Source organism: Pelodiscus sinensis, chromosome 6, assembly GCF_052426305.1.
Source record: "Pelodiscus sinensis isolate ZL-2025 chromosome 6, ASM5242630v1, whole genome shotgun sequence".
NCBI lineage: Eukaryota > Metazoa > Chordata > Testudines > Trionychidae > Pelodiscus > Pelodiscus sinensis.
Genome location: NC_143057.1, coordinates 88,343,760 through 88,365,999, shown reverse-complemented (window position 1 = coordinate 88,365,999; position 22,240 = coordinate 88,343,760). Strand labels below are relative to the sequence as shown.

Below are 22,240 nucleotides of genomic sequence, written 5' to 3'. Positions count from 1 at the left end.
CAGAAGAATAGTGGAATTTAAGATTCTTGAAATTTGTAACTGGCCTGTGTCAGGGTAGCTCCCTTTCATGGTTTTTCTGAGTAGCTGATTTAAGAAAGCATTTAACCAAGATTGTTTACAAGGCCATCTATAAAACAAACTTGTTTTTATTAACAAATGGACAAGTTCCACCAACCTGCCCTTAAATTGTTTTGCTCATAGATAAACAGCATAAGTATCTAATACAATACTAAAAGTGAACTTACAGTAATTTTGTGAAACAATACAATTTGGAGTTAAGAGAAAAATGCTCCCTCAGGCAGTTCACTCTCAAGGGTGTAATCTCTTTTAAAAGCTCTCCTTAAAACACATACAGAAGAGATTGTAATGGAAAACAGTTAATCATTTATATTCTGTTGTATTGTTTTGTTTAAGGTTTTCTTTTTCTTTAATACCGTGTTTAATAATTATGATGAATTTTGCTTGGACACAATCATGGTACTCCCTAAAGTATGTGAAAGAACCCCTATGACTAAAATAACGGAGTCCTCTTCCCAAATTTGCAATAAGAAAAACCAAGAGCTGACCTATTATTTCCTATTTCTCTAAATATTTTTATAGTTTTTTAAATAAACCTATTTGATATCCAATAATTTAGATGTACCTTCTCTTTATCACGCAACACATTTCAGTTTTCAAGCTATATAAGGACATCACTATAAAAAACAAATCCAAAGACCTGTAGTCAAATAAAATAAAATAAAATAACCTCCAAAACTGTGCAGGAATCACTAGTTTAACAGCCTCAGTTTTACTCTGAAAAACAGAAGATAACTTATCTTGAACTTCTACTTACTCATCTTTGTCCATAGTTTCCAGGTTATATGTCAACTGTTCAGAATAGTAATCCATCTGAACACACTTCTGTAATTAATGCATAGTGAGGGATATTAAAAAAAGGAATCAAAGGCTAATTTCAAAACAGAGCCCAAACTCACTAGCGGCAGAGTATGATGCATTCTGTATTCCTCTTCACTCTGATGGTGCTGCTGGATCTTTTCATTATGCTTTGCAATACAGATTTCCTGTAGAGAAAATATTATCTATAAAATACCCATTCCAAATAACTAAAGGCTTACTGTAATATTTTACAAACAATATTATGTATTAAAAAGTAAAATTATAAAATGAAGACTGCTTAAACATGCTAATTTAACTTCTGAATAAAAACACAAAAGCTAAACAACTGCGTTAACACTGTTGTTGACTGCCAACAGGGTATATAGGTAACAGCTACGAAGCAAGTCTAACATTATTACAGATATAGCACAATTTACTGATTTTTCAAAGTCTGAGTGTGCAAAACTACTCACAAAACTCCATGTCTAATAAATATGAACAATGACTACTAATAGTCAAGCAAAATTAAGTAATTATGTTTTCAGCTACACAACCGACAATTTGCAAGTGCAAATTCATAATTTCCTGTAATTGCCCGCACAAACATGAATACTACTGTATCCATATTTCTACACATGCATTTGTACCTTATTTTCTGAGAGTCAAGAGATATCAGAGAATGAAAATGACAAAGGTTACTAACAGATAATCCCTTAGACAAATGTACCAAAAAAGGAGTTTCACTTCAGAGATGACAAGTCAAATTTTGAACAAAAATATTTTTTTTCTAATGAGTCATGCAAGTAAACAATTAGCACAAAATCTATATGGCCTGACTTTTTAGTAATCAAGAAGTGACCCATTCTAATATTTTAGGTCTCTACTTTTAGTTTTTATAGATAAAAACTCTCTGATTTGGGATTATTAAAATAAGATGGCTAAAATTTGAGATGTTCATTAGAATGTTGCTCTGATGTTACTTGAGAAGGATTCAATCTACAAATTATCTACTTCCTTTACCCCAATTTTAAAAATTATTCAACTTAAATAAAACCCCTGAAGACAGACTGCATATAATATAAAAGGCCTAATATAAAAGACACAAACATGAAGAGATGATTTAATGTTCAACTTCTATTTTTACAATAGTTGCCCTTTCTTTGTTTTTAAGAAGTGCTGATTATATGCTAATTAAAATAAGAATGCTTAAGGTTTAGATGAGAAAATAAAGGATAGTATCAATGTAAGGAATTAAAGTATTTGTTCTGATTCTCTTTGATTTACAAACCAGACAGACAATTAAGCTTCTACTTAAAAAATAGAAAATCCTCATGTTTACAAATTATCTTAACTTTTCCCAACAAATCTGGCCAACCCTTTCAATCTTTAAGCTACTTGTTAAAACTACATGGTTAATAGTAGCAGAAATGAACACAGATTGTCTTCAATGGTTTTCTCTCTCTGGGATCCCTTAAATTGAGTAAGATTTCCCTTGGACTCCTATAACTGATGAGTACGTAGATGAGAAATTAGAACAATTGTGGCAAGGAACACCCTCTGGCAGTAGGTGCATGTGAAGTCTCTATCTCCATCAGCACCAACACCAGCAGCACCAATGTAAGCCCGAGCACACTCCTTGTCAGGCTCTCTGATCTTCATGGAGACGTCACTTGATCTCAAAGCATCAGGCACTTGATGGAGGTCCTCCGGGTTACCCAATTCTTCTCCTGCCTCTCTCAGGTGTCAGTGTCAATGTCGCACTTTACCAAGGTGTTCTTAAGGAAATCTCTGTAGCGCGTCCTCTGCCCGCCATAAGACCGCATTCTGTTCCTCAGCTGAGTATAGAAAATCTGTTTAGGCAAGCGTGTCAGGCATCGTGACCAGACCATCATCGCTGCCTGTGGGCTGCTATTGCCTCAATTCTGCAGGAACCAGCCTCTGTGAGGACACTAACATTGGTCCGTCTGTCCTGCCACATGATGCCCAATATTCTCCTCAGGTACCTTTGTAGAATTTCTCCAGATCTTCAATACGTCGTCTATAGGGAGTTCAGGCTTCAGCTCTATATAACAATGCTGGGATGACTACGGCATCTTGGTCTGCATCTTGATGTCACGGTCATTGAAGACTCGCGTCCGTAAATGTCCATAGGCTGCACTGGCACTCAAGATTCAGTGGCAGATTTCATCACTGATATCAGCATTGCTGGACAGATAGCTTCCAAAATAGGGGAAGCTGTTGACATTCTCCAGCACTTGATCATCTGCCATGATGGTTGGTTCAGATAATGATATGGCAGGTGCTGACAGAAAGAGAACCTTGGTCTTTCATGGATTGAGAGTCAGTCCCAACCTATGGTAGGCCATAGAGAAAATGTCGATGATTGCTTGGAGTCCATTTTCCGAGGTGGCACTGACCTGGGCATTGTCGGCGTACTGAAGTTCTACCAGTGACATTGTTGTGTTCTCGGTCTTGGCTCTGAAGCAGCCCAGATTGCAGAGAAAATAACCTACCACCTATCCTGTAGACTATTTCAATTCTACCTGGAAGGTCATCTCCAGTAGTCTGGAGCGTAGCCTCAAAAAAGATGTTAAATGGTGTAGGTGTACACACCCTTGTTTGACTCCAATCCTTACATCAATTGATTCAGTTGTGTTGCCATTGTTGAGTATCACAGCCTGTATGTTATAGGTAGCCATGGCCACACTACCTCTAATTAAGTTTGTCTAATACTTCCCATTAAAAGATCCAGTTTTCAGTTTATAAATTTGTCAAATTTTAATAGAGTAATGAACCCATTTACTAAGACTTGTGGTAAATGCTACATCACTAGAAATTTTTAAATCAAGATTAGATTTAATACACTTTTTAGCTCAAAATAAATCATTCTGAGGAAGGACTATTCCTGTGCTATACAGAGGGTCAGAGTAGATGTCACTGTGATACCAAGGTAATATTGAATCATAGAATACTAGGACTGGAAGGGAACTCAAGAGGTCATCGAGTCCAGTCCCCTGCCCCCATGGCAGGACCAAATCCTGTCTAGACCATCCCTGATAGACATTTATCTAACCTACTCTTAAATATCTCCAGAGATGGGGATTCCACAACCTCCCTAGGCAATTTATTTCAGTGTTTGACTACCTTGACAGTTAGGAACATTTTCCTAATGCCCAACCTAAACCTCTCTTGCTGCAGTTTAAGCCCGTTGCTTCTTGTTCTATCCTCAGAGGCCAAGATGAACAAGTTTTCTCCCTTTTCCTTATGACACCCTTTTACATACCTGAAAACGGCTATCATGTCCGCCCTCAGTCTTCTCTTTTCTAAACTAAACAAATCCAGTTCTTTCAGCCTTCCTTCACAGGTCATGTTCTCTAGACCTTTAATCATTCTTGTTGCTCTTCTCTGGACCCTCTCCAATTTCTCCACATCTTTCTTGAAATGCGGTGCCCAGAACTGGACACAATACTCCAACTGAGGCCTAACCAGCGCAGAGTAGAGCAGAAGAATGACTTCTCGTGTCTTGCTCACAACACACCTGTTAATGCATCCCAGAATCATGTTTGCTTTTTTTGCAACAGTATCACACTGCTGACTCATATTTAGCTTGTGGTCCACTATAACCCCTAGATCGCTTTCAGCCGTACCCCTTCCTAGATAGTTGCTTCCCATTCTGTATGTGTGAAACTGATTGTTCCTTCCTAAGTGGAGCACTTTACATTTGTCTTTATTAAACTTCATCCTGTTTACCTCAGACCATTTCTCCAATTTGTCCAAATCATTTTGAATTATGACCCTATCCTTCCCTCCCAGCTTGGTATCATCTGCAAACTTAATAAGCTTACTTTCTATGCCAATATCTAAATCATTGATGAAGATATCTGGTCCCAAAACAGACCCATCTCATATAACTGGAATGGCTCTTGAGAGGTCATTGAGTCCTGTTCCCTGCCCTCACAGCAGGACCAAGTACCATTCCTGACAGATTTGCCCCAGATCCCTAAATGGTCCCCTCAAGGGCTGAACTCACAACCCTGGGTTTAGAAGGCCAATACTCAAACCACTGAGCTATCCCTCTCCCCCACTGTGGCCTCTTCTGTCTTTGGAATCTATTAATTTAGCCATTCAGGCTGAAAGTTTCAATGCCATGTCTATGACTGAAGTTCTAGGAACATTTCATCAAAAATGGTTCAGAAGTCTTCAAGAATGAGTCTAGGAAAAATGCCACCGACAAAAAAATTAATCTTACAATTGTTTCACAAAATATCCAAAAGAGTCTCTCTCAAATGTGGTCACCACAGCTTTGTATTTAGCCACAGCCTCCTGGGTGGTGATTGGGGGAGGGGGAGCTGCGTTAAACATATAAATATCACTTGTCATAGAAACGGACTTACAATCCAGCAACCCTTAAATAAAAAGCAACCAAGAGAGCAAAAACAGCAACAGGAACACAAGACCATGAAAAGCACATTATTTTTTCTATTCTGTTTAGGTCCTGTAAAGAATAGAGACAACTGTACATTGTTTTTATTATCAAGCCTGTAATAATGAAAACCTACATAAATAAATTATAATTTGGACATATATGTGTGCATACTTGTTTTTCTAAAGTTGATTAAGAATTTTAGGAAAAACTGTTACCACCAGCAAGAGTTGGTAGCTGCACTCCAAAGGCAGCAAAACATTTCTTGAGACCTTGATCTAGAATACTCATACACTGGAGCTGGGACTTCACATCTGGCATGTGTGTGTGTGGGGGGGGGGGGGGGACCAGACTGAGAACAGAGAGATCTTTGGTGTCGTCATGAAAATCCACCCAAAATTGGCCAAGTTATAAGCCTCTGAACATCACCATTTGTAGATGTTCAGTGGAGATTGAAGGGCATTTACAGAACTGTTTACATATTTTATCTTCACTAAACATGGTCTTTCTACATAGAGCACTCTCCGCTATGAGCAAGGCCCTCTTGCAATTGTTCTTTCCAGCTGATACCAGAAGAATACAGAGGCAGTGTCTTCTCTGATTCCAAGCTTTCCACTTGCAAGAATACTGTTAGTATTGAAGAAGCAGCAGCATCTTATGAAAGAAGGTGTTAAGAGGTTGGGAGTAACCCCTGGAGTTTGATTTTCAGAGTAAGTACTCAAATGCACTTGAGGTTAATGGCCACTCTGCTTTGAGCATAGAAAATGAGACATGATGCCAAATACTCCGAAAAAATTGAGTCCTAGATGTCTCAAACTGAGCATCCAAAATTAGTGGATGATGGTCAATTCTGACATATGTGCCTCAGTTCCCCAACTTTAAAAGTCACTGACTCCATGTATGTTCCAAAAAAAAGACCAATATTCATGAAGTAGTCACATACTACAATCATGAGTGCTATGAGATAAAAGCCCACAAGAAAATTAAAAATTTGACATTCAGTGCAAGGGTTGGATAGCAGGAAGTAAATAATGCATGGAGCCACAATAAGTAGTAAAAGAAATATTGAATATCCATTCTGTGAGAACCTTCCATTTTATGCACTGAATGAGGCCACAGTTCTGTGAAAAAAAAAGTGATGCTGTCATTAAAGAGTGTGTTTGTAAATACACACACACACACACACACACACACAGGCCAAAAATTAAGGTTGCAAAAGAATCCTTAATTCTGGCATTTCCTAACTTCTTGACTTTGCAACATTTAAATTATTTTAAATAGATTAAATATAATTTATTATATCAGGATTGAGGGTCATTTGTTAAGACTAGTGCAAACAATGATAGTGTTACTTCTCAAGAGAGTTTAAAATCTTTGATCTAGCTTATGTTACCTTTACTGACTAGCACCTTACTCCACAAAATTTCACTTACTGCACCAGGACTCATTGGAGAGGTGAATTGCTATCTTAGCGGAAACGTATGGTTTCCTTTTGTAGTACTGGCTTTTCACTGTTTGGAAATCCAAGCAGGCTCATGATGGGGGACAGGCATCAGGAATAATGATTTCCTCACAGCTTCACTGACTTAACTGTTTTCCCATCCCACCTATGATAAAGGATAATTTCTCAGAGCAAGAAATATTTCTGGATCTTCACAGCTATTCAACTTGTTTTAGGACATGGTCCTGTTTCACTCTTTTTCTAATGGCCTCCCTTCTTGATTCTTCTCTTACAAATCCAACTTCCTAATACAATGGCTGTTTATTTCAGATAAAAAAAATAGGTTACTCTTACTCACTTGTGCAGTAACTGCAGTCCTGCAAGAGGTTGTGTCCCTATAGATGCACCACTTCAGGTTCTCAGCTGCCTTTTGAGCCTTTGGTGATTTTCATTCATGATGGATAAGTGGAATGGAAATGATTGCTAAGTAGCGATAAGAGGGAGGTCCTACAGGCCTCTTTCTCTGAAATCTGTCTTTTTCCAGCAATGAGTTTTGGTTTGGTGGATCTATGTAACCTTGAACACTGAACAGGATGCGATTCCCAAGCAGTTGTGATTTTAATAAACTTTTTCTTATTTGTAGGATTATATATATATCCAGGGATCATAAAGTAGGTCTAGTCCTTCAGGATACACAAGAATCTGTCTGGAATCAGATGTATGGAGATAAGGGCAAAGCAGGAAGAGGAGAGAGGGACTCCCTGACCTAACTCAGAAGCTGGTCAAAGGGAGCATTCCATAATCAGCAGTCTGAGTTTAATCTTTCTGTTTTGCCTTGCCCTTGATTCAAGGGACAGGCAGAAAGTGCACTGCTGGAAGACATGGGAGCCCTACAAGTGACAGACCCACTTCAAGAGGACATTGCACACAAGTATGGTCTCTAGGAAGAAGAGGCCAACATTTAAAACCTGCCTTGTCAGGGGAAAAAAAATCTCCCAGAGGGATAAGAGGAATAAAACAACTACAGATATAGTAACAACGGACTATAAAAAACTATCATAAACACTATAGAAATATTAGAAAAAAAAGCCAAAGCACACTCAGCTAGACACATTATTGCTCCATCTCAGGCCAAGATAGTTGAAAATTAACTGAGGATGGTTTGCCCATGCACTCCTAAATAGCCTTGGTAACTAGCACAAAGAAGCATGGGGCAGAGGCATGGGCCAGACGCTGCTAACTGAAAATCTCTGATTAAGAGCTCAAGAGGCTCCACACGTGATGTGGAGTAGTTACAGAGACACTACTCAAATAGTAACTAATCTAATACTATTGTGCAGCCAGCAGGTGGTAGCAGTGGGGTAACAATACAGCTACATTTGCAAGCATAATCCAGTGCTGTCCATAAGAATAGAAGATACACAACTACTTTTATAGTATGGTACCTATTAAAAACTAGTTGATGAAAAGCCACAACACTTGGATTCACCAAAGATAGAAGTAATAGCACTGAAATATTACTATGATTAAGATGAAATAGAGAAAACATCTGTGAAACTAATTTAAATATTACAAAGATAAGATGGTGTACAGTCAACTTGTATGTGAGACTTTTATTGAGATAGATGTTGTTTTATCTTACTCAGAAATTCTGCATCAGTGGTATCTAGAAGCATCTCAAAAACATGCTTCATGTACTGTATAGGCTGGAGCTTCACTATTAACGAAAGATAAAGTGTTATCTTATGGATTTTAAATTGTAATAATTTCTGACTATATACAATTTTTCATAATGGTGCTAAGATTTAACAATGTTAATGAAACAGGAAAATCATGAAGTACAAGTACTGAGAAACATCTTACACTATCACCAAATGTCTGGTACAATGTGTATTTTCAATACTGTACAGGTTGGACATCTCTTATCTGACACCCTTGGGACCTCACTGGTCCCAAATGAAGGAATTTGCTGGACTAGAGAAAGTTCCATGCCACAGCCCACAGCTGCTGACTCTGCCAGTTGGGGGAGGGGGGGAAAACTATCTCCAACCCCTGCAGGGCTGCCTACTGGGTTGCAGGCCCTGCTGCTGAAGATCCAGCCAAGACTCCTTGATTGGTCTGCTGAGTGACTGGGCTCTGGTCCCAGCCCCACAGAAGCCTGCAGGCTCTGGCCCTGCTTCTGTAGGCTGTCTAGGGCTCCATCCCCACGCTGCTGTGTGTTGCTGGGGCTGCTGCCAGTAACTGGCTCCAGTCCCATTACAGCACAAGCTCCTGCCTCGAATCAGCCCACAGGCTCTGGCCCAGCTTTTGCAGGCAACCCAAGGTTCTATCCCTGGTCCCCACTGCCATGGGCTGTCGCTGGCCCGATCCTATGCTGCCAGGGGCTGCCCCGACTCAGTCCCAGAGGTGCAGGCCAGCGGGAGTTGACAGGGGATGCTGTCAGCCCCAATACCTGCCGCATCCCGCTGCTTCAGCCCAGCCCCTCCTGGATTGCCCTCCTGACACTAAGATACCAACGTTCTCTGAACAAGGAACATCGATGGTCCTGTTAGACCACTGATGTTGCCAAACCAAAGAATTCTGGTTTTGGGAGATGCAACCTATTATACTCTTAATTTAACGTTTTTGTATTTTTTATATAAAGCTTTATGAATAAAAATTATTTATATTATATCACTATATTTATAATTTTTCTGAGGGTTTTCAGTTACTTGGAAAGATTAGCTACATCTCTTACAAAAAACAAAACTAAATCAAAACCACAAGCAGGAGCTATTGAGAGAGTCTTCTATTCAGTATTTTAGCCACAAAAGGGGAAGTTGGCTACAGAGTACCCTAACACCCAACAATTTATTATGCAATAAGAGATATCAGACTGCTCATTAAATTCCTGCTATAGCAGAACCTATGTGGCATATGCCATCTAACATACAGTTCGTTTTCTGTGTGTGGGGGGGAGGGGAGGGTACTGCATAGGCTCTAATTCCTCAATTCAGGAAACATAAACCTACATGCTTTGCTAAATTAAACTTTTAATGAAGGAGAAATGTATTTTGAAGAGTGACAATATACTCGCCCTGGAACTCAATCATACATTTAAAAGAAAAGACTCAAAAATGGAGAGAGATCAACTAAGTCAGTGTTTCCCAACCTTTTTTTTTTTTTTTTTTTTTTTTTTTTTAATACTGCAGACCGGCAAACCCATTAACAAAAATTTGGCAGACCAGCAACATTTTATTTTCACATTCATTATGCAGCTAATGAATATGCAAATAAAACATTGCCAGGCCACCAAAAGCCCCAACCCCCAGAGTTGCTGCAAACAGCCAGCTTCAGCTCTGGCAATCGCCATGTGGCAGGCGGCTGTTGCAGCTGAAGCCGGCTGTTTACAGCGGCTCTGGAGCTGGGGCACACTCCAGCCCCTGAGCCATAGTACAGTAGCCAGCTTCAGCTCCAGCAGCTACCATGTGGTGAGCAACTGCCAGAGCTGAAGCCAGCAGTTTGCGGCGGTTCCATAGCTCTCATAGCTCATGATAGCAACTGGTTTTCTTTTGGGCAAGAATCTAGTCCTGGGCTCACCCCAGTTCTGCTGGTGCCCCTCACTTCTAACCCACAGCCCCTGCTAGCACAGCCCTGGTCTTCTCCCAGCTCTGCCAGTACGACTTACATCTGACCTGAAGCCCCTGCTAGTCCAGCCCTGCATAAAGGAAACCCACCAAGAAGTCGGTGGATGCAAAGCAGCAGAAAGATTTAGTGAAGTTGTCAGAGACCACAGATTCCCCTCTAGGATAAGAAGCTTCAGGGGGTAGTTTCCAGCCTCTGCCTGCAGGGGCCACCCCCCACAAAGCCACACATTTGATCCTAGGTAGGGACCAGACCAGCTTCCCAAGACACTCGTCAGGGCAGCAGCATGGAGGACAGTGTGTTGGAGGAGAAGGAGGAGAATTGTTAGCAGTCGAGAGGGGCAACTGATGTGACCGAGAGCCAAGAACTTTTTATGACCTTGGAGATAAGCCCCTTCTCCTAGGACGTCTCACAGGGAGGCACTTCTGGTGAGTTCAAAATTCACTAGTAGCAAGAAAAAAATTAAGGCAATTGGGTATGATGTGTGGTGTACTTTGTGCCTACACTGTGCAGAGGACCTGGGACAGGTTTTTAATGTGTTTGGAGATGGGGTGGGAATCCTTCCTGCACATCTCCATAAAGCTCTCATACAGGGACTTTAATCCTTCTCCCAAGGGTTCTGAGGAGGCCAGCCTTATTTCATCCTCCATGGTAGGACACCTTCCTGAGCCAAGGCACCAAAAGTGGCGTGGTGTCATTGCAGGACAAATTATTGCAGCACGTGGACCAGGTAGTGACCACGTTCAGTCATCAGCTCCCTATCTCTGTGCCTGATTTGGAGAACACTGATCTCTTGCAAGGCAACTTAGATGAAGGAAGGGAAGCTATTAGCTGCTGCCTCTGCTGCTAACCCTGCTAACCTCTATTTGCCCATCCACAGAGAAGTATGGCTTTAGTTCCTGGGCCTCCTCTGCCCTCCTCCCTTCCTCTGTCCTCCTGCCCACAGGCTCCTGCAAGAAGGGGGAAAGTAGCACTCACCTGGCAAATGGGGTGTGCCGGACACAGAGAAGCAAGTGTGAAACACCTCCCTGCCCGCCCACACAATTGGATCCCATTCCCCCTCCCAGACTCAGGATCGTGCCCTAGTAGGACCCTTAACAGGTCTGCCACCAATCTACTCGAGTCCAGATGCTCCCCTGAGAACTTTGTTGTGTTCCTGCTGTACAATGGATGCTTTAAAGCATAACTTTGGCCTTGCACAATACACATCTCCATTGTCTTTCACTGATGTTAACAGATTAGGTTTTAGGATCCACAACGTATCTCCTGTAATGTATGCTCTTGTAAAACTTTTAGTTGCAGGAAGAACAGACAGCTTGCTGCATACTCCCCTGGCTCCAGCAGCTGTCTGCCACAAACAAATCCAAAGGCAAAAACAGACAAGACAAGACATATTCAAGAAGCAAATGCAATCCATCCACTTGGGCAGGGAACATGTAACTGAATGAGCAATATGCTATTGGAGAAGATGTGAGTGGAAAGTCAGCAAAGCGAAGTGTGCAAGGATCTGCAAATGAAGCACTAGGAGAACATCTTGACATCCAGGATGTCTGTGATGGACCACACAGTGACTTTCAAAAATGCATACCTGGATGAGCTCTCCCCCTCCCCAACTTGCAGAACAACTTTCCCTCCTCACGCAGCTCTATAGCCTCCTCCCCCAATGGTCCTACGAAACCTTGGGGGGGCAGGAAACCTCAAAGGCAGCCCCACACTCAACCTCCAGAGTGTTGCAAAGCAAGAGGCTTTCCTTATCACATTTCTCATTCCCACTCCCATCCACCAAGGTGCCCACCATGGACTCCTTTTCTGTTCTTGCTGTGTTCCCTAAATAAACATTACTTCTGAACAATATCTTTATTGCTTCTATTGCAGGGGTCAAGGTGGGGTTACAAATGCACTAAGTTTAGGGGCGCCTCGTTGAAAGCAACATGGACTCAACTAGCCATTCATAAAACTTTTTTGAACGCCTCTCTGATTTGCAATGCCCTGCCCTGTACTCTCCTTATTGCCCTGGTGTCTGGCTGCTCAAAATCTCTGGCTAGGTGCACAGCCCCCACCCTGCCAGATAGCTTTCTTCCCTTTCTCTCTCTTCCCTTTCTCTCTCAAATATTATGGAGCCCACAGCAGGCTGCCACCCTAAAAAGAATGTTGAGTTCACTGTGGACTAGTTTAGTCAGTAGACTCCTAAACTTTCACTTGAAAAATCCAAAAGCACTTTCCACCTTCAAGCTGTAGTTGTTCAATCTGTAGTTGAACTGCTTCTTATTGGGATCCAGGCTGCCCATCTATGGCTTCATGAGCCATGAGAGCAAGGAATAGGATGGGTCATCAAGGTAAATATCATCACAATGTTTCAATGCACAACAGGATCCAGGAGTGGGTCCGTGCACACATTGCTCTTGCATCTGTGTGGGTAACCACAGCCCTGTTTCCTGTTGATCTCAAGCAAAGAGGCGAGGAGAAGAGGAGTAGACAAGTGCATTATGGGATGCGGACTAAACCATGTACTGGAACACTTTTGGTCCCAAAAGGTGTACTGGGAGCATAAATAGTGCATTGCTCTCAAAGTCGCCACCAGTCTCCCTACTGGGAACCTTAATAAATTCGACCTTATTTCATGGTGTAGACATGGCCTAGTTTCTCAGCATGGGAACCTTGTCTTCTTACAGGTTTGTACACTCTATACATCTATGGAACTGCAGGTAAGTGTTAATACCACCATTTGCAAAAAATAGTTCAGTGGTACTTCCATACCTATAGTCCTTACTTAACATGAGTCTCAAAGTCACTGGATGTTATTTCCTTTCAATAATTGCTAGGAGTTTTAATGGAGAGTATGAAATTAGAAACAAAGTCAATAATGAAATTTAAAATTAGTTTGAGTAACCAAAACACTTTGACCTAGATACTCATCCTCAACAGCCTAAGGAGCTTTTTCCCATAAAACTTGCTATCTAATGACATAGGGCTACTGATGACCCCTATCCTTTCTGCCTAAAAGTAGAATCTTTGGTCAACTCTGCATGATTAAATATATGTTATACTGCATGTGTTTCTTTACTATCTGAAAAGCAAGGCACATTAAAAAGGCACCAAAACACTCAGACAAAAAAAAAATCCAAATAAGTGAATCTGTTGACAGAGCTAACTATTTCACATGATTAAGTAACAAGGGAAATTTTTCTATTTGTGTTCTTCCCATGCAATGTTGAATAAGATAGGTGAGACACTGATGACTGAAAAGCAAGTAGTACATACAAAAACAAATATAAAGTTAGCTAGCTGATAACTGCTCAGTTTCTGTATTAATTCTTCAGCTGTTCTTCAAATTTAGTATGTGGATCTTAAATTTCAAATAATTGACTAATCGACTATTGCATCGACTATTCTGTTAGTCAATAGGGTGTTTCCGCAGTCCCCCACTGGTTCTATGCTCCAAAGGTATTCCAAAGTGGCAGCACCGTGTGGAGCCTGGGGTAAGCTGGGGAATGCCCAGCATCAGGCTCCTTGAAGCATTTTAAAGCGGCAGTGCTGCATGGAGCCCGGGATCAGCTAGGGACTCCTCCACTGGCCCCAACCTCCAAGTGACGCTGCCACCTTCAAATACCCTATTCTTCCCCTCACTCCCCCGCTTCCTCTTTCTGATAGAAGCAGCAAGGGAGGGAAGCGACTAGTCCACTCAACTATCCGAAAGAAGCCTGCAGTCTAGACATAGCCTAAACTGTTATAAGGCAGAGAGAATCGCTGAGCAGCAGGTGAATGAGGACAGTGGCCATCTTTGCAAAAGGCAGCCTGGGGGCTTCACCGCACTGAGAACAATCAGAGATGAAAGCCATTTTGTGAAGAACATATTAGTGGGTAGACTGGGCTCCAACGAGCAGATATTTTGAAAGATGACAATTTGTGGAGGAATTCCTTGTAGATGAGTATTAGCCTCTACTAAAGGAGAAACTTTCAGTTATGAAGAACAGCAGCAGCCACCAAAATAAACAAACTTAATAAATATCTCCAATTTTAACTGAAACTTATTTAAAAACAAGGTTTTTTTTTTATTATACTAGAAGTCTGAAGAGTCAGGTTTTTCCTTATTAAAGCTACAAGAAACAAAAAAGGACCCATTTTTAATCAACCAATTTACAAATCATCTAAAATGAATTATGTGCTCAAAGAATAAGCGCTGTAATTGTGGGGTACAGAATGAGGTTGAACTGCTGCAAAACTCCTTTATAGTTCCACAGTGAAAGCTGAGGATACCATAATTTTAAGGATAATCAAAAACTTGGTGTCCTATTTCCCTTATCCTAGAACAGTGGTGCTGAGCCTTTTTTAATTCGCAACCCCCACGGCCAAGAAAATTGTTGTTGACAAAAAAAAGTCAGGAACATTTTGTTGTGACCCCTTTAAATTAAAGTGCCAGTCCACTCCCTGCCAATCCCCTCGCTCCCACCCTGCGTACGTTGGGTGTCGAGCCAGGAAAACAAAATGATGTACAGGGGGCTTCCACAAGGTTTCCCCCCCCCCCCCAACATTTGGCCCCATGTAGATGGGCCAAATATCGAAAAATCCTCTTCCAGAAAGAAAAAAACAGAAGATGATATGCAAATGTGAGTGTAATTTGCATACTTTGTTCAATACCTCCCCTCCCCCAATGTAGCCATATCCTCAGTGTGGGCCCATCATAATCATGAAGGTTAGCCAGCAGCCTGGAGATTAAGGGGTAGAGTTGGCCAATAGGAATGTAAATAGGAATTTCAAACTAGGACAAAGGAATGTTTGATTTCTCCCTCCTTTGTGCTAAGCAGTTTCTCTCCAGCTACTGAGGGAGTCAGACAGAATGTCTCCCTCTAAGAATAGACTCTTCACTCTTCTGTAAGTAGGGTAAAGTTTAGATAAATCCATCAGGTTTTATTGTTTTATGGTTTGGAAAATGGGATCTGATGTCTGTGCACTTATTTTTAAAAATGGTTTTGCTTTCCTTTGTAACTAAGTTCTAGGCCCATGGTGGAGTTTCCCCATGAGTATTACTGGTGACTATTCCATCTAGTCATTATGCTTGCAACAGGAATATTGTGGTGGTGATAAAAGTTCTCTCTCTTTTCTTTTTATTAACCTGGTGTTGGTTAATGTGTGTGTCCTTTTTACTTTAGGGATGAGATATCCCAAGTAGTCTCTCCCTGGTTTCTTTATCATTGCTTGGGTGGGGCAGCAGAGTTTTATCCCCAAAATCTAGGTTGTTAAGATTTTGGGAGAAGTTTTTTTTAAAACCAAAGCCTAGAAAGATAAGGTTTTGGGGTACTTGTGGGCCCCCACTTCTGCATTTATCGTGCCAGAGTGGGGAAGGAGCCATGACAGCCCCTCATCTAGGGATGTGAATGGTTAATGCGAAAGCATCACCTTTACCGGGTGATGCTTACCAGTTATGGTTAACTGGTGGGCTGAAGCAGTCCCCTACCTGCTTCAGACAGAACAACCCCGGCTCGGGCAAGGGGGCACTCTAGCCAAAGCAGCCCTCTTCTGTGGTGAGCCTAGCTGAGAAGAAGCAGCCCCCACCCACAGCAGAGGGGCCACCCTCCACATGGATCCATTTAATCAGTTAAACAATGTTTAACAGGTTAACTGATTAACTGGGATTTTACATTCCTACTCCCATCCAAGACTGGATACCTCCGTGGTTTTACTAAAAAGGGGAAGTATGTTAAGAGAAAAACTGTATAATTTAATATTACCTTTTTGTTTCTGAGGTAGGCTTTCTTGGCTGAAATGCGTCCACGCCTTGCTTCCAGCTGGCGGATTTTCTGTTGCAACTTCTGCAGTTCCTCTCTTTGTAAGTGCATAGATGTTGCCATATCTTCTTTTTCGAGCATGGCTTCCATACTTTCATAAGTATCATAATACACCACTTCATCTTTCTTCTCTGTTTTTAAAGTGTCAGAAATAAAAAGTCAAATCAGTGTATATGATTGACAAAAACACTAAGTTGATGGGGGTGGGAGGGTTATGCTTATGTTTAATATTCAAACCCACATTAGACAATGTACAGGAGGAGCTGGTGGCTTTAGCAAAGGTAACAGTTCAATGCAAGATACTGAAAGGGCACAACCTTGTAAGGCTCTACATTTAGCTAAAACATAAGAACAGGAAGTACATAATTGACATGGATTTTTAACAGCACAGGTACCACTATAAGAACAAATTTGAAGAAAACATAGTTCAGACAGACGCTGTCACCTGTGGGCAGAATTGAACCTGGGACCTCTGGAGCTTAGTGCAGGAGACTACCACCTGAGCTAAAAGCCAAAGGCTTATTAGTTAAGGTAATAGAGCAGATTCATTATTCTCTCTGTAAATGGTCTTAGTGTACCACATCCAGGGAGTGTGAGACTTTCCATAACGCCACATCTTAACACTATGCCCCTGAATGCATATCACCTTAACTAACACGAGGGGAAAATTTAGCTGCAAAGCCATCCCATATGATCGCCAATGTAAATTCAAGAAACATGACCACTTCCTAGTGTTTCTATTGTGGGACTATCCTTCACATCTCTCATATATTCCATGAAAGAGAAATTTTGAGATTGTCATATTGTCTATCAGAAAGTTTCAGTCACAGCTTCTGCTCATTGGAAATAGCGTCGCCAGGTTACACATAGTGGAAGACCCTACACTTGAGAGGACAATGACATTACCAAAAGTTTTATCACTACCTATCATTTTAAATGTGTACTAGGGGGCTGTGCCTCCTGCTTGCTACACTTGCCAGCCTTCTCTGTCTGCCACAGCCAGATCGTGGCCTCTCCTCCTCTCTTTGCCACAGCTGAGTGAGTGGGGGCACAATCCGCAGAGCCTCCCCCAGGATCAGGGCCAGGGATAGGATGCTGTAGCCAGATGGGGGCTGGGCCCTATTTAAGGCCTTTTTGGCCAGGCTTGATTTTAAATAAAGTAAAAGATGTCCAACACAACAAGGTTTCAACATTGTCTTTATTTATGGCAGGTGTAGGGAACCTTTTTTGGATCTGGGGCCACTAACCCACAGAAAAGTGAGTTGGGGACCACACAAGTGAGAAGGAAAAAAAGCCCTTCCAAAAACCCTCAACCCTCACTGATACGGCCCCCAAATGAAACATCTCACTCCCCTGGTGCTCCAGCCTCATGTGGGAGGGCAGGGCCAGGACCTCAGACCAAATTATCTCTTCTGGGGTTCCAGGGTTAGTGGATTTTGTGGGCTCCCTAGGCTCTGAGGTGGGGCCAAAAATGAGGGGTAAATGTGTGGGATAAGGCTGCCAGCATGAGGGATGAGGGGTGCAGGAGGTGAGATGCAGGAGGGGCTAAGAGTGCAAGAATAGAGGATGCAGGAGCAAGAAAGGGTGGAGAAACAGGCCAGGGGTAGGATTTCTGGCTGGGGAGGAGGCAGGAGTGAGCTTAGGTGCAAGGTGTCTTGGCGGGGGGAGGAGCGGAGAGGAGTGGGCTGGGGATGCGGGGTCTCAGCAGCAGCGGGGAGGGGTAAGTGAGTGGGCTGGACGTTTAGGATCTGGGCATGAAGGGGTGGCAGGTACTTACTTGTCTTCAGATTGGCCTCCCACTGCTCCCATTAGCCAGATTCTGGCCAATGGGAGCACAGGAAAAGCCTCCAGACTAGAGATGTAAAAGTGTAGTCAATTAACCAATTAGCAACATCTTATAGCTTAATGCTATAGACTACATGCATCCTTACCCCTTCCCCCCCCCACACACACACACTTGCCAGTACATTTTTTATCAGGCTGGCCAGCAGCTCGGCTCAGTCCCAGCTTGTGCTGGATCTGGGATCGACCCTGCTGCAGCTCTGCATTTAAAGTGTATTAGGAGACAGGTGGGCAGGCAACCCTTCTCAGTTCCAGCTTGCGCTGGCTCCGGGAGCTCAGACCACCCCCTAAACAGGGGCTGCTGCCACCCCATGATGCTGCCTCTGTATCAGAGGCAGCACCACAAGGCAACAGGCAGCCCGTCCACAAGGGGAGCTGGTTTTTAAATTGGCTCCCTCTCGGACCATCTCCCGCCTGGCACTCCGTGCTGCTGTCTGATACAGTGGCAGCAGTGCATAGCGGCAGGGGTCTTCTCAGGGGTGAGGCCGGAGCGCACTGGCTGCCGGCCCCGCTCCCAGAGACTATAGAGTTGTCGACTAACTGATAAGAATTCATGAAATTACTCAACTATTCAATTAACTAATATTTAACATCCCTACTTCAGACAGCATGCTCCTGTGCTGCTGTTTTCCAAGCCCGGGAAGGGGAGCTGTTCTTCCTCGTGTAGTGAGGCTCAGGGCTTTCTCTCCACCCCTACTCCCAGTCTCCTCCCTGCAGCAGGAAGCCAGCACTGGTGCCCCAACCACGCAGGGGAGGAGGGCAGGCATGGCTGCAGCACCAAACAAAGGGGGCATGGGACACCTAGATCAGTGCTACAGAGCATCTCCTCCCCCACCTTGCAGAAGCACTGCTCGCAGCTGCAGCTCCGCATGTGGCTGGGCAGGAAGGAGGGAGCCAGCGTGGGTTTAGGAAACAGGTGAGGCTTGGGTTTCACCAGGGTGGCTTGGTGCTGGGTTCGGGACGTGGCCACTCGGGGCACAGCAGAGGATGGGGCAGTGGGCAGCCAGGGACGCGAGAGGTCCTTCCCTGTGCCTGGTGCTTTTCCTGAACCTGCTGACCCAGGAGTCCATGAGCACCAAGTATGACCCTGGAACAAACTGTGGCACCCCAGGGTGTGGGAGCCTGCCTCCTTTCCTGTTGCCAGTGGACCTCGCACCAGCCAGAGCTGAGCAGGCAGAACCCTTAAGAAGCAGAATCTGCCCAGAATGGGCTGCCAGGTGGCTTTGGGGGACTTCAGTGCCCATGGGGGGGGGATGTCATTCTGTTATCCCATAGGGAAAAAAAATAATAGAGATTTTTCACTATAGTCTCTCTGGCTTAAAGTGGAATAACAATACATTCATTACAGCGTTTGAGTTAAAACATTTGCCTTCTAACCTCTCATCAAGGAAAAAAAAAGAATAGTTCATTGTGAATTCCTAGGTAAGGGAGAGACAATCCCTCTCTATCCTCTGCTGCAGGCAGATCAAAGGAAGCTACTTGGAGGGGAGCTCAGTGCAGGTGACTCAAACAGGAAGGACAGTGAACACTCAGCACTGGGTCTTACTGCCATAAATACCAACCCAGATATTCAAGCTTAGATTCTGAAGTAAAGTTGTGTTTTGGCTTTCAATCAGAATTTAGTTAATTCTGCTGATATTGCAGAAATCAGAACAGAATCCAACTCCATTCTCACGGCACGACAGTGTAAATGTAACTTACATGAGTAAAAAGAAGTTCCAGCTGACAGTGGTTACGAAAATGTACATAACACAGATCTGTTCCATAAGAAGGCTGCTACTTTTATCATAACTGTACTTTAAAAGAAGTAGGATTGATGATCCAAACAACAGCACGGTCTCTGAGTCAGTTATAAATCACGTCTGTTACAGGCCACTGTAGTTTGAGAGATGCCATCTTTCAGAGGATAATATTAACCACATGTGTCTACTTAAAAATCATGTGATTTTACACAAGACTAACTGCATTAGCTACCTTTTGCTGGATAAATTCCAAATTAAGTAGTTAAACTAGAACCGTATTTTTCCAGTATTCTGTCCTAACTTGCGTTTAGTGTTGCTGTTTATTGAAAAACACGAATGCCTAACACAGACTGTTTGATTCAATAAAGTCAGACAAACTCTTTTAAGCTTTCTGGATAACTGTTTAATGTAAAACTGTGAAATAAGAATATTTTTAAAACTTAAAATATTGGGGGTAAGATAAGCAGTCAGCTATGAAGATTTTCAATTCTGTAATAATCTGAAAGCTTGTGAAAGTCTACCATGAGCAAAAAAGGATATTGATTCTTTTACAGCAGGTCCACTGTTCCACTTATAACAGAAGAGTTGGTAATAGTGAAATATACCTCAATATCCAAACTGAATCTCAGTGCCAATGACAACATACCTGAACTCAGAGCTCCTTCAAATTACTCAGTGAACCTTCCAAACATGAAAGTCAACATAACATTATAGTTCTCCTAATAATTCAACGAAAACTAATTTAGCTACTTTTTCCTCCGCTCTCTTACTAGTTAGGTTCCCTTCTGGCTTCATGAAAGTAATCCACACTGGCATCAGGATCAGAACTAGAATCATATCCTAAAGCAGTGTTTTTCTCAACCTTTTTTTTTTAATAAAGTACCCCTTTAAAAAAAATGTATAAGTACCCCCAAGTACCTACAGTTTTCAGACAATTTTTTTTGTCTACCGTTGCAACGCATTTGTTTAAACAACTTAATCATAGCCGGGAGGGCGATGACATTTTTGGGTGTAAAAAGTACAAAAATAAAACACTATACAACTTAAAATAAAAATTCAGTTCTCCAAATTTCAGTTGGATTGACATACCCCCCAGAATTCTCTCGAGTACCCCTAAGGGTACTCGTACCATTGTTGAGAAACACTGTCTTAAGGCAAAGGTTCCCAGTCTGTGGTCTGAGAACAAGGAGTTCTCTATTGAACACTTAAACATGGCTTGCAGACAGATGAGTAGGCTGACTGCTAAACTTTCTTAAAAGACAGATAAAAACGTATTAAGCTCACTTGTTATGGGCTCATAGACTCATAGACTTTAAGGTCAGAAGGGACCATTATGATCATCTAGTCTGACCCCCTGCACAGTGCAGGCCACAGAATCTCGCCCACCCCTCTCAGAATAATCCTCTCACCTATGTCTCAGATATTGAAGCCTTCAAATACTTTGAAGGCCCCAACATGCAGAGAGTCCTTCAGCTGTGATCTGTGCCCAATGCTACAGAGGAAGGCGAAAAACCTCCAGGGCCTCTGCCAATCTACCCTGGAGGAAAATTCCTTCCTGACCCCAAATATGGCGATCAGCTAAACCCTGAGCATATGGGCAAGACTCACCAGCCAGATACCCAGAAAGTTCCCTATAGCAACTCCTATCATACCTCCATTGACCTATTTCCAACTGATAATGAATGGTCAATTAGTTACCAAGATCATGTTATTTCATCCAACCATCCCCTTATCATAGAATCATAGAACTGGAAGAGACCTCAGAAGGTCGTCAAGTCCAGCCCCCCGCTCTAGGCAGGACCAATCCCATCTAAATCAACCCGGCCAGGGCTTTGTCAAGCCGAGACTTAAACACCTCTAGGGATGGAGACTCCACTACTTCCCTAGGTAACCCATTTCAATGCTTCACTACCCTCCTAGTAAAATAGTTTTTCCTAATATCCAATCTGGACCTCTCCCACCACAACTTGAGACCATTGCTCCTTGTTCTGCCATCTGTCACTACTGAGAACAGCCTCTCTCCATCCTCTTTGGAACCTCCCTTCAGGAAGTTGAAGGCTGCTATCAAGTCCCTCCCTCACTCTTCGCTTCTGCAGACTAAACAGACCCAAGTCCCTCAGCCTCAATTACAGTAACTGCCATAGAATCACACGTAAGAAGAGGCAATTCACACTATTGGGAACTGAAGAAAAGGTCCTAGGAGGTGCTGAATCTCAAGATGTAATTCACAATGAGCACATTTGAAAACTTATGCTCCAGAATGACTTTTCTAACAAACATTCATTCCACAAGTCCTTTAGAACTGATACAGAGAGCCAATATCTAAGTAAAAAGTATAAGCATAAGAAAACCCAGAAAACCAGGCTGGACACACATTACAAATTCTCTGCACCATCTCTGTGTGTTGGTTTTAAATGATTTGTGAGCTACATGAGGTCGAGGGGGTTACAGCTTGTGCACCCCTGATCTGTTACAAGAGCAACATAACATGTTTCAAAAGATG

At 42.5% G+C, this 22,240-nt stretch overlaps 1 protein-coding gene across 1 annotated transcript in view; it reads right to left on the bottom strand.

Moving 5' to 3' along the window:
* The window catches only part of JMY (junction mediating and regulatory protein, p53 cofactor), a 143,011-nt gene that overhangs the window by 34,643 nt on the left and 86,128 nt on the right, over positions 1 to 22,240 (bottom strand). The window contains exons 6-7 of the mRNA XM_006119180.3: positions 16,097 to 16,284; positions 978 to 1,064 (exon numbers count right to left, since the gene is read on the bottom strand). Of these exons, the coding sequence (XP_006119242.3) occupies positions 978 to 1,064; positions 16,097 to 16,284 (275 nt within the window). The remainder of the gene's footprint in view (positions 1 to 977; positions 1,065 to 16,096; positions 16,285 to 22,240) is intronic.